Source organism: Musca autumnalis, unplaced genomic scaffold (genome assembly GCF_047663935.1).
Source record: "Musca autumnalis isolate F117 unplaced genomic scaffold, ASM4766393v1 scaffold_1, whole genome shotgun sequence".
In the NCBI taxonomy this organism is placed as follows: domain Eukaryota; kingdom Metazoa; phylum Arthropoda; class Insecta; order Diptera; family Muscidae; genus Musca; species Musca autumnalis.
In genome coordinates, this window is record NW_027411644.1 from 3,586,766 (window position 1) to 3,599,907 (window position 13,142).

Here is a 13,142-nt window from a genome sequence, read left to right on the forward strand (position 1 = left end):
TGAGTTTAGTTTTTCCGCCGTTGCAACTTAAGAGCAGTACACATTGTCAGTTTTGAATGCCGATATTTCGCAGTTATCGATAACTGTCCAACCGTCCAGCAACCACAAAACATTTTGTGTACCCAGCTTTAAGGGAGAAAGTGAAAAAATTCAAGGGGAATTGCCGTTCATGATAACCCCCAATGAATCTGGTATTGCCGTCTTTTTAATATTGTATAATCCCAGAGGGGAAATTATTTATCAAACTATATTTTCATGAAAAACATCAAAATTATGTCTTTATTTACCACTAATATATTGCAGCTACCGAGATGTATTATTTGTATTTCCTAACCTTTTTGAAAATATGCATTAAATCTTTGCATTCTTAAAAGAAACAAAAATGTACATGGATTAAAAAATAGTATCGGCAACTCTTTTTTCATTTTTGACATATCACTGGCAGTGGAGTCGACAATTCAAAAAATGTAATTGTGGTAGTAATAATTGCATTATCCCCCCATACCATTGCTATCGCAAACGATTCGTTTTCGAATGTTTTTCGATAGTTTTGCGGATATTTTGTTCGAAAACGACACACGAAAACGAATTGAAAACGATTCATTCGTCGCTCAGTTTGTGGCAGGAAAACCTTCGAATTAGAATATCGTTAATAATATTATTAGCGAATGAAAGATGATAGTTTTTACGATAGTGCGAAAAACCATTTTTGGCGGACGTGACATGTTTAACTTTACCTGACGTCTCTTGATAGTTCTGTAATGTACCTTCTTCTTTGTAATATTTGCGATTCAATGTGTGTAACTGTTTATAAACATTGTTGTCTTGTATTTGTAACCTAGCCATATGTTGGGTTTATCATCATTTTTTGTTTATATTATAGCATTTATATCGAACATATTTGAAAAAAGCAAATGGGAATTTTATACGAACTACATAAAATTATTTTTTAAAACTAAAAAATTCCGAAGTAAAAAATGTTTCTCGTAACATATTTTCTTGTGAATAAAAAACATTCGCCAAATATGTTCGAAAAAGATATAGTTTTTAAACTTTTGACGAACAAAAGAACAACGTGCTTGTGCACACCCGAAAAACATTTGCCAATTCTCCGAATGTGATATCGTTTTCGAAAGTTGTTCCGAACATTCGAATAATATCCGCAATTGGTATGAGGGGATATGAAAGAAATAAATATTGTGTATGTATTGAATGTTTCGAACTGTCTGTCAGTGGCATGTGTAAACGCTGGGTTATAGAAAATATTGAATTAAAAAAATATAACAAACATAGTACACATTGACCAACATGATGCCAGTCATCCACGAATCAAAGTCTGGCTGAATAATTACGTTTCTATTCTCGAAATAATACTTTTCATATTGTATTTCAAACATTTGTAGGTAAACAAAAGTTTTTATTTACCAGAAAATTGTCAAGTACATTGACAGTCATTCAGAACAGGGGCCTAATTATGTGATTCGATATCGAGTTGTTTCGACCTGAGTACTCAAAGTTGGGATGACAACACTCGTTATCGAGTAAAATTATCGAATAATTGAGCATAAATTTGCGAGTAATTTCTCGAGGCCAAATTGCCTATCGTAAACAAATAAAATGAAAGATTTTTTATTGTCTTTTTGTTTAAAATGTAAAAATTGTTGTTTGTTGTCGTTTTATAGAAGAAAAACGATGTTAGTAAATAATTGGCAGCATTTTTTAGACAATATAACAAGAGAAATTGGGAAAAGTCCTTTGCAGTCGTTTTTAGAAATTGTGATAAATTTAGAATCAAAATGCAAGCAATCATTAAACAAAAACTAGTTTTGCAGTCGTTAAAAATAAGTTGAAAAATAAGCATTACTGCAAAACAGAAAAAAATATTTAATATTAATAGCCTTTATTTTATAAGTGAAGTACATTTTAAACATTTCATCCCCCGTTGTTTACCAAAGGAAATATTCTCTCAGAGAGGCTAATGCAAAACACCCACCAAACTCTCTCTTATTTATTTTGAGAGAGGATTATTAAGGTAGATGTATTAGCAATCCGTTACAACAATGTCAAAAAGATTTTGCAAGAATTAATAATTTTCTTATTTTCTTAGCACAACTTCATACCGAAATTATTATTCAATGTATTGTTCAAAAAATTCCACAAATATTTACATTTTTCATTCATAATTTTGTTTTTTTGGTTCTTGCTTTCAAAAAAACACCTTTTTACATCTACCTTCATAATATTCCCCATAGTATACATAGGTTTTCATAGTTCGACTACCGGTTACTCTCGAAACATTCGATCAATGATTTCGATCGAATCTCGTCATGCCGCTTTTTTATCGTGTCGAAATCTTTTTCACGAGCAAATACTCGATCGAATCGAATCACGTAATTAGGCCCCAGGAATACGCACTTTATAGTTTTTTTCAATGGAGTACTTGAATATAAGGTATGTTGGAAAGTTGGAAATTTCTTCCATCAATGCCCGTCGCTGCTCCTTTTCATCCGAATACACTAAAAGACTGATAAAAACTATTTATTTTGATGTTGAATTTTATTCAGTTTAAAGATTGGAGCAATTTCTAATTATTCCTCTTTACATTATTTGTAGTTGTCATTTTAGACGTTTAAAGCATGTCAATTGGCGACGACAATTCGGCCTTACAGCAGCATTCCCTTGGCCACTTCAGCAGCTTTTTCTGAACCCGCCAGAACTTCAGCAATTTTTAGACCAAAATCAAAAGCAGTACCAGGTCCGCGACTTGTTATTAGATTTCCATCTTGTACAACTTTCTGGTCATCAATGTATCTGTAAAGATTTTCATAGGATTTATACATACATACATATGTATCTATATACATAGGGAATTAGGAACAACTCTAGTTTAGTAAAAATTCTCCGATTTTTTTGAATTTTTTTTTCAGTGGTAGATATAGTTGCGCTGATCATGGGGATGTACAATTTTCTTGGGGGACGGATCCGGGCTTACATTAAATGGGAACCCATAATGGGCCCATTTTCGACTTTTTGAGGGTTTTATGAAAAAATCCGGGCCCAAAAATCAGTTTTTGGTTTATATCACCTGACCACCTGAAACTAACCCCATCATGTGACCACTTGTAAGATAGGTATTTCATAATCTTTCTAATGATACCCATTCTGTACCAATCGGTTCAGTAGAGCCGGGTCTAACCCGGGTTTTGTACCCGGATTTTCGGGTCCAAAAACCGGGTAACCGGGTCCGTTCCCCAAGAAAATTATACATTTCCGTGATCAGCGCAACAATATCTACCTCTGGAAAAAATTTCAGAAAAATCAGAGAGTTTTTACTAAACTAGAGTTAAGCCGGGAATTAAAATACACTACATACTTGTATTGAGATTCTAATTGGGATTTAAAGGATGGATACGATGTTAGCGATTTTCCTTTGCCAATATCAAAGGCAGCTAGGGCGGTGGGAGCTGCGCAAATGGCAGCAACAATTCTATTTTCTTTTTCTTGTTGTTTCAATATCTCTCCGACAAGGGGAGAAGCTGCCAAAGCCTTTGAGCCACCCAAACCACCAGGTAAAATTACAACATCAAATTTGTTTTCTTTGACACTTTCCAAAGCTGTGTCGGGTACAATAACAACGTCTCTGGAACACTTCACAGGTTCGCTGCCTGTCAAACCGGCCACTGTTACTGTAATCTACAATGATAAAAAAGGCATATGGTGAAGGTCGAGGTCGTTTCAAAATTCAACCGGCAAACTTTCATGTATGTAGCTCGCTCATGCATGAGAAAGCTATATTTAGCACGGTAAGTTCTCATATATTTTTGCATGCAGATATCGGATAAACTTACTCCTGCTCTTCGTAAAGTATCAGCAGCAATAACAAATTCCATTTCCTCTGCTCCATTAGCCAAAATAACAAGTGCTGTCTTCGACATTATAGAATAATTTCGTTGTTGCACAATAAAAGCGGATTTATTGAACAAAGAAGTTAACGTATTCCGTAGAAGCATACAACCAATTTTGTCCCAACACTAACAGATGATAGCCTTAGAGATGTACACCCATCGATGACACTATCGATAAATTGTGTGTGTGGACTACATATTAGAGCTGGCAAAAAACTGATGGTACTATCGATAGTACCGATTATATTTTTAAGCATAGTACACACGGTCCAACAAAACTGACAGTCAACGTACTTTTACGGCAATTTTCTGGCAAATAAAAACTTTTTGTTAGCTAAAAATGATTGAAATACAACATTTAAGGTATAATTTAGTGATTAGGAAAGTAATTATTCAGCTAGACTTTGATATTAACGAAATAGACCTCGATGACTGTCAGTTTTGTCGGACCGTGTGTACTATTTTCGGAAATGTAAAATGTATTTATACCCTCAGCATTTATGCTAACGAGGGTATATACACTTTCATACGGGCAAAATGTACCTCATCGAAATAATGGTTTTAGACCCCAAGTATGTTTGGACGAAATGTGTTTCAGACAATTTGGAGTCGATTGAGCAAAGTCCGTCCGTCTGTCTGTCTAGCTGGCTGGAGCGCACGATAACTCTCGAACGGATGAACCGATTTGGTTCAAATTTTGGCTTTCGTAATATTTTGCCCAAACTTAGTTTAAGTTCGAAGATGAGCTATATCAGTCCACTCCTTCCGGTACCTCCCCCACAAAAGTTCGAAAATGTTCCGAAAATTTGTGCGCACGATAACTCTTGAAGGGAGTAACCGATTTGGTCCATACTTTGCCCATCGTGGAGCGTGTACCAGACTTAGATCAGGTTTTAATATGGACTCAATCGGTCCACTCCGTCGGGTACCTCCCACACAAAAATTTGGAAAAGTTCAGTTTAGGACCATCTCGCGAATCGCTTTGATTTTTGCTTTAGCAACTTGTATTCACTGCCCTCCATACGACGGTATAAGTTTCATCAGGGGCAAGTCCATACTTCCAGAGAAAATAGCCTGAAAGTTGCAAAAAACCTCTATGACACCGTGTGAGGAGGTTGGAGGGCAAAATAACTCTCGAACAGGTCTGCCGATTCGGTCCAAAGTTTGGCCTTAGTAATATTTTATCCAAACATAGTTTAAGTTCGAAGATAAGCCATATCGGTCCACTCCTTCAGGTACCTCCCCCACAAAAGTCCAAAAATGTTCGGAAAAATTGTGCGTACGATAAACTCTTGAAGAGAGTGGCCGAATTGGACCATTCTTTACACATCCTAATATATCTACCAGATATAGATCAGGTTCAAATATGGACTATATTTGTCCACTCCATCCGGTACCTCCCACACAAAATTTCGGATACATGTTCAATTTTAAGACCTGCTTTCGAATCACTTTGATTTTTGTTGAAGCAACTTGCATTGCTGCCTCAATTGCGATGGTAAAAGTTGTTTCAGGGGCAAGTCCATACTTCTTGAGCAAACATCCCTGAAGTTGTAAAAAAACCCCTATGGTACCATATGTAGTGGCTGGAGATCCATTCTTTTTAGTATCTCCTCCGCAAAACTTTTGATCTCTAATCCTAATCAACATTTTTGTCAGTTCAATCGCCCAAAATTCCCTAAATACATGAGTTTTTTGGGAAAATTTTTTCAATATACACAGGCTGAGGGTATATCTCTGTCGGCAAAGCCGACTGATACTTTTTTTACTTGTTTTTTTTTTTTTAAATATATGTTTATTCTCCTTTACATTTCTATGAACTACATTTACGCAATTTTCATGTCCATTGTATCACAGATATGATTGAGGATGCAAGCAGTTTTGTGTTTTTTAGGGTATTGCGAAAATAGTTCATGGGAGGTACATACATATATTTTGTTACATATTGCCTTTGCCTTTGGTGATATCCAAAATACATTTTATACCGTTAAAAGACAACTTCTATGGTCTGTTCCAGAACTGCAAGAATCTACTAATTTTCACTATTGTTTCGATAACATAAAGGAAAAAATGTTATAGTAGTAAAAAATAGTAGCTTCTTGCAGGTTCTGGAACATAGCACTAAAGAATAGAAATCCAAATAATTTGTATTAAAAAAAATAATTATAAATGCCAAAGTTATTCATATTTGCTCTGTTCCAGAACCTGCAAGAAGCTACTATTTTTTAATACGATAACATTTTTTCCTTTATGTTATCGGAATAATTAGTAAAAAATAGTAGATTCTTGCAGTACTGGAACAGACCAATTATGATATATGTTGGGGCGACTATGCCAGGATGGTGTGGGTTAATGTGAGAAATTTGTCGGGTTTAACTTATATTGCTTATGTTATAGATATACCATGCTATAATGTGAATTCAAAATCAATTTGCCACTTTTTAGACATTTTGTAAATTCTCAAAAATTATATTTTAAAATATTTTTTCCAAAAATAATAAAAAATAATATTTGATAAAACTTTAACGGTGTTGATATTAGAACATTTTGAACAAAAACGTGGCACACTCTCCCCATGTTACCATATGTTTTCTTTATCAGGGTAAAATTTCAGGTCGATATAACCATGTCCGTCTGTCCGTCCGTCTGTTCAAATCAAGATACAGCTCGCAAGTTTTAAGATAGAGCTTTGTAATTTGGTATAGAAGTTTCTAGAATGTTTGGTATTGTAAATGGGCTATATCGGTCCACGTTTTGATATAGCCCCCATAGAACGGTACCCCTCGATTTTCGGTATTTCGAAAGTTTTAGCTTCATTATCACACCGAAATGACTGAAGTTGGGTACTTAGTCTTTGTTGGGGGCATACAACTTTCCCCCCGAAATTTGTCCGCACAGGTCCAAGCTTTCAAATAGTCTCCATAGAACGGTACCTCCCAGATTTCGGTATTTTGAAAGTTAGCCACATTGTTTTATCGAAATTGCTAGAATTTGGTACTTAGTCTTCTTCATAAACAATAGAAAACTAATTGTTCAGTTTTACTTCAATACAACTCTTCGTGGAGGGTACAACAAGTTCGCCGTTCTTAGTTGTTCATTATTATATTGCTGTAAGTAAAGAAGAATCTTCGATAATCATTTTAAAATGATCTTGAACAGACCTATAACTTTATTAAAAGAAATCATAAAAAGTCGTTAACAATCATCAGCGTTTGAGTTAAGGCCATAATGTAGGGTTTTGTGTAGAGAAATCTCGCACCGGGAATTCTCGGTTTTTTGGTTACGGGATTTTATTTATTTATTTTTATTTATTTAAAAATTCTTTCATGTAAACAAAGCCATACGGCCAAAAGAGATGATTACATTATGCATAACATTGAGAAATTCACAACTCCAAAATCGGGAAAAAAATAATCCTATATTTATTACTAAAAATAATACTAAAATTTAGTGAGATAAAAAAAATATTTAAAAGATTACGTTATATACAGCACTGAGAAACAAAATCATATATTTTTATTCTGTTCCATTTAAGTGCGAAAGAATATTTTCTATTTTAAAGTCCCATTTTTATATCCTCAGTCATTGGGCTAATGAGGGTCCGGCTGGCTGGCTGGTGCGCACGATGACTCTCGAACAAAGGCACCGATCAGGTCAAACATTTGACATTCCAGATTTTTTCAAACTTAGTTTAAGTTCCACTACTTCCGGTACCTTCCCCACAAAAGTTCAATAATTATCACTAAAATGGTGCGCACGACAACTCTCGAAGGGAGTAACCGAATCGGTCATAATTTTGCATATGGTAATATTAGTTCCAGTCATAGAACAGGCTCCACACAAAATTCAGAAAAGGTGAAGTTTAAGGGCTCCTCTGGGATCGATTTGAAATTTTTTTCAGCAGTTTGTCTTTACGGCCCACTTTACGACGGTACAAATTTTGTCGGGGGCAAGTCCGTACTTCCTGAGATAATGTCTTAAAAGCTCCAAGAAACCTTGGCGGCAACAACTAAAATGGAAAATTGGAAAGATAACTCCCGCAGAAGGTTTCTAATTGGTCCAAACTTTGCACATTGTATTATTTCATCTAGTCATGTATCAGGTTGGAATATGGACTATATCGGTCCAGCCCTTCGGGTACCTCCAACACAAAATTTTGGAAAATTGCAGTTTAACAGCTCATCTCAAATCGTTCTGAAATTCTTTTCAAAAGTTCTATTTGAAGGCCATGTTACGACGGCGCAACTTTTTTGGGAGGGCAAGTCCACTCTTCCTGAGGTAAAGGCACAAAATTTCAGCAAAAGCCTGCCTACCAACAACATAGGGTAGGTAGTACGTAAAATAACCGTCGAAGGGAGAAATATTCCACACTCTCTCTTTTAAATGTTCGGCAACATGATTGTGTGCGACCCTAGTTATCTTGCCCACTTTATGAATGTTTTTACAGCTTTTATTTGATTTCCACTGAAAAAATTATACTATCGTAATAGAAACCATGGGGACTTCCTGCTGTAAAAATTTCAAAATTATTCGAGAATTGGTCTTAACTGCACTTTTCCGAACAGTTTTGACATTTTGTGTGGGCGATACCCGAAGGAGTGGACCAATATAGTTCATATTCGAACCTCATCGTACGTTGAACTTTTGTGTGGGAGGTACCGTAAGGGAAAGTTTGGACAAAATATTAATTACAAGGCGCAAAGTTGGCACCAAATTTAGATTAATAGTTTACATTATTTGAATACATCTAATAGAAGCATAGTGAGTGTCTTTTTCAATATCTCTGATAGACCGTCAAATATGTATGTATGTTTTGGAAGCAAAATTTTCGAAAAGTGTATGAAAAAGGTTTTCGTTTCTTTATTTTGTTGAATAGTGTTATTGAATGATTGTGGAGTATGTGTTCATAATTTGTAAATATTATCCTATAAAGTTAATAATTTGTGATACTGTTTTTATTGTTGTTTTAATCACAGGAAGATTGCATTTAGGTAAACTTGTTTTGTTTTAATTTTTTTTTTGCAAAGCAATTCATGTAGAGCTGTGTCCAATTTTACCTCGTAGTAAGTGTTCATTATTCCTAATTGGCCGAAACAGATTACATTGTCGATATGGACAGTTTGACATTTTTGTTGGGAGAAAGATTCGAAACTTTTGTTGTTTTTTAAACGTTGCAGATTCCTGAAATACGAGGAATATTTGGTGCTCGTTAAATTTCCTTTCACAGGGGTTTTTATGTTTACATATTTTTGCACCAACCTCTTTGGCAATCAACTTTTTTAGTGTCGGATATTAAAGTGGGTCGTCATATAAAAAAGTATTTCCTTTTAAAGGACAAGCGCAGCACAATTCTATATTTAGCTGTATTATATGGGACCTATGCACGTGTCTACCCGCACCATTTCTAGTAGAATTTGACAATTGAAAGACCTAGTTCACTGTCCTAGTCCAAAAGCGTATGAATAACGTCATACAAACTAACATGTGATATTACATGTACGCAGTTTGTTCATACAAACGACCGGTGTCCATTGAAATAGATAGTGAACTAGGTCATTCAATATAGTTCAATTGGCACAACTATAATTTGTAGAGATGTATTACATGTCTGAAAAATACTCAGGAAATGTTAGCCAATGTTACCCTGAGGTTTTTATGCCACCGATGAATATTTTTAATGTTGTCCAGTTTGGAAATAGAATCCAGGCATTCGGCGTACAAGATGAGCATGATAACCACATTTGCATTACATTACATTTGATACGCCAGATAAACACTTTGGTTTACAAATATTTCAAATATTCTCTACTTAACTACGGCTTTTGATCGACCCATATGAATGTAAAACAAAATAAAGGGCAATAAGAAGGCGGAAGCATTGGACGATTTCGAATGTATGGATGGGTAAAGGTTTTTTTCTTTTTCGAAGAAGGAATAATTGTGTACGGTGCATTTAGTTGTTATTCATGTTAGCATGTTTGTTTTGTTGTGTACGCCCCAAAGGTACAACGATAACGTTTATCAACCCATTAATGTGAAACTTTGAGATATACATTTTAGTAACATTTTGGCATAATTATTTACCTTTTTAACGTAATAATTATCATCTTCTTCGTTTAACAAGAAGAAGACCTTACAACAAAAGTCCACTATGACTCAAAAATCGATATTTTGTCTTTTTTTTTAGGAAATTTCGTAAAATAAAAAATGTCGTCAATTGCATAATTATTTTTGTGCCTTGAAGCGAGGACGTAGCCAACAATGCATCTCGACACCAATTTGGCAGGTCCAATGGACAACATTTTAAACTTTTGCAAGTAAAATATACAAAAATTGCTAACGTCGGTACCTCAAAGTATTTAGAGCCCACGTACATCCATACATATCCGTTCTTCTGTCTGTTTGGCTGGCTGATGTGAACGACAACCAATTCTCGAGACATTAACGGGTTTGTTCAAGCTGCGCACTTCGTAAGTTTCTAAAAGCCATACCGGCATTGTTTGTATAAATTCAAAAACTACACTTTTTTATGCATGCAGCCGGTGTTAAATCTGTCAGCGAAATATTTCGACAACTTCTTCCTCTCCGCCATCTCAATAAAGTTATATATACATATGTGTATGTATGTTGTGATGTGATGTCTGATCGAAGGGAAACGACGATCATTCGGGCCATTTCCTTATAGTAGCCAAGGAAGCTGAATGTCGAGAAGCTGCAAACGCAACAGATTTAACAAGTCCAATCCGCTCAACTGACCCACCATGCTGAAAGACGGCACTCTAAGTCCTGATGATGTGTAGACAGCGGAAACCTATCCAAATTCATATATGGTTAGGATGGTCGTAGAGAAAATCTGATTAGACAGAAACTCGTTTTATCACAAAATAAAACGAATAAGGCCCAGAAATTTTTGCATATTTGGAATATCGAGCATATTTTGAAATACAGTCGGACCTCGATTATCCGTGATGGTCGGGACCGGAGGCATTACGGATAATCGATTTTCCCGGATAATGGAGGCAATGCTTTTATGCAGTTTTTGAACATATTTTGAAGTAAAAATGGCATACTATCGTATAATAATATGAAAATCTGCAATTTTTTAAGTTTGTTACGGCAATCCCCCAACATTTTATAAGATACATAATATCATCAGATTCATCTGAATTGACTTTGTCCCATGGTTTTTGTGATACCATAAATGCACAAATTGTTTGCTTAATCAAATTACTTGGAAAGTGCTCTTTTAATGCCGGGTAATGAAGTTTATAACGAAAAATAGAAGAAATGGAAAAAAGTCCAACATTTCTTTTCTATCACGGATAATGGAGGTTCCCGGATAATCGATCCACGGATATTCGAGGTTCAACTGTATTTTTAAATATTTGCATAAAATGAGCATATGCAAAAATGTATACAAGGATTTGTGGTCTAAAAATCCCACCGAAATGGCTGAAATGTGGTATTAAGTCTTCTTTAGGGGTATGACACTTTACACCTGAAATTTGTCCGCATGGGTCCACGTCTTCATATAGCCTCCATAGAAAGGTACCCAATAGAACGCAATAGAACTGTACCCATGGATTTCTGGTATTTTGAAGGTTGTGGCCTCAATATCCCACCCAAATGACTGAAAATTTGTATTTAGTCTTCGTTGGAGGTATACAACTTTCCACCTGAAATTTCTCGGTATAGTTTCACGTCTTCATATAGCTCCCATAGAACGGTACCCACGGATTTATGGTATTTTGAAGGTTGTGGCCTAAATATCCCGCCAAAATGGCTGAAATTTGGTATTAAATCTTCCTTGGGAGTATACAAATTTCCACCTAAAATTTCACAATATAGGTCCACGTGTTCATATAGCCTCCATAGAACGGTACCTCGGATTTCTGGTATTTCGAAGGTGGTGGCCTCAATATCCCGCCAAAATGGCTGAAATTTGGTATTAAGACTTCCTTGGGTATTAAGTCTTCCACCTGCAATTTGGTGGTATAAAACTTTCCACTTGAAATTTGTCGGTATATATCCACGCCCATAGCCCCCATAGTACGGTACCTCCCGATTTCCGGTATTTTGAAAGTTGTGGCCTCAATATCCCGCCAAAATGGCTGAAATTTGGTATTAAGTCTTCCTTTGGGTAAACAACTTTCCACCTAAAATTTGTCGGTTTAGGTTCAAGCCTTCATATAGCCCCCATAGAACGATATCTCCCGATTTTCGGTATTTTGAAGGTTAAGGTTGTCTGAAACGAACAATTTTTTAAACAGAACAATTTTACATACAAACATATGTTTCTATTGCAATTTAATCAGAAGCCAAAAATATGCCCAGTTCCAAAATTTGACATGAATCGGACCAAAAATAGGGGTTGCATAAAATTCCGCTGTCTAATGATGTGGAAGCGAATTGGCAATGAATATCCAACTCTCTTCAAATTGTGGCCAAATCTATGCATGGGTATCAAAAACCACCCACTGAAAATTCATTGTACGCCCTTGATCATAGTCTGTGTGTAGACACACAAATTTCTCGGGAAAGTAAATTGAGTTTTTTGGGAGAGAGCTGAGAGGAAAGAGCTCCTCAATACTCTTTCCTACCCCCTATTGCCTAAAAACTGAATTTACTTTCCCGAGAAATTTGTGTGTCTAAACACGGACATAAGGATACTACTGAGGAGAAGAACACAGCATACAGGGCAACCCTGAAGTCGGAAGCAACACGAAGCGTCAAAGAAGGAGAAGAGGAGACAGGAAAATCGTATTTTCAGAAGGAAAAATAAACAGGGGGAATATGTGAGCGTCAGAAACTAGAGATGTTTAGGAGTCAGAATGAAGTCTGAAAATTTCAGCAGAACGAAGGGCATGGTGCTGGCACATTCTCCTGCAAAGATGTGATCTGAATGGATCACTTTATAAAACTTTTGAATATGGGCGGTAATGAAGATACTCAAGGTTCTATCTCAAATAACGACATTCAATGTTTACCTCATAGCCATAGTGAGGTCATGCGAGCAACTAATGGGCTGAAGAAAAATAAGGCTGCCGAACTGTTCAAGACCGGTGGCAACATACTCATAAGGACTACCCATCATTTGATTGGATGGAGGAATGTATACCCATCGATTGGAACCTCATTCTGCTATGTTCCGTGCACAAGACCGTTACAGTTACTGGACTACGCAGATGACATCGACATAGCAGGTCGATACAAAGTAAAACTGTAAAACTTCTCTAC

At 35.9% G+C, this 13,142-nt stretch overlaps 1 protein-coding gene across 1 annotated transcript; it reads right to left on the reverse strand.

Moving 5' to 3' along the window:
- Positions 1 to 2,537: 2,537 nt before the first annotated feature.
- On the reverse strand, positions 2,538 to 4,092 carry dj-1beta. Its single transcript, XM_073963220.1, has 3 exons — positions 3,849 to 4,092; positions 3,374 to 3,693; positions 2,538 to 2,811 (listed from the first exon to the last, which is right to left on the reverse strand). The coding sequence occupies exons 1-3, from the start codon at positions 4,008 to 4,010 to the stop codon at positions 2,664 to 2,666; spliced, it is 630 nt and encodes a 209-aa protein (XP_073819321.1). The 5' UTR covers positions 4,011 to 4,092; the 3' UTR covers positions 2,538 to 2,663.
- Between the last annotated feature and the right edge of the window lie 9,050 nt (positions 4,093 to 13,142).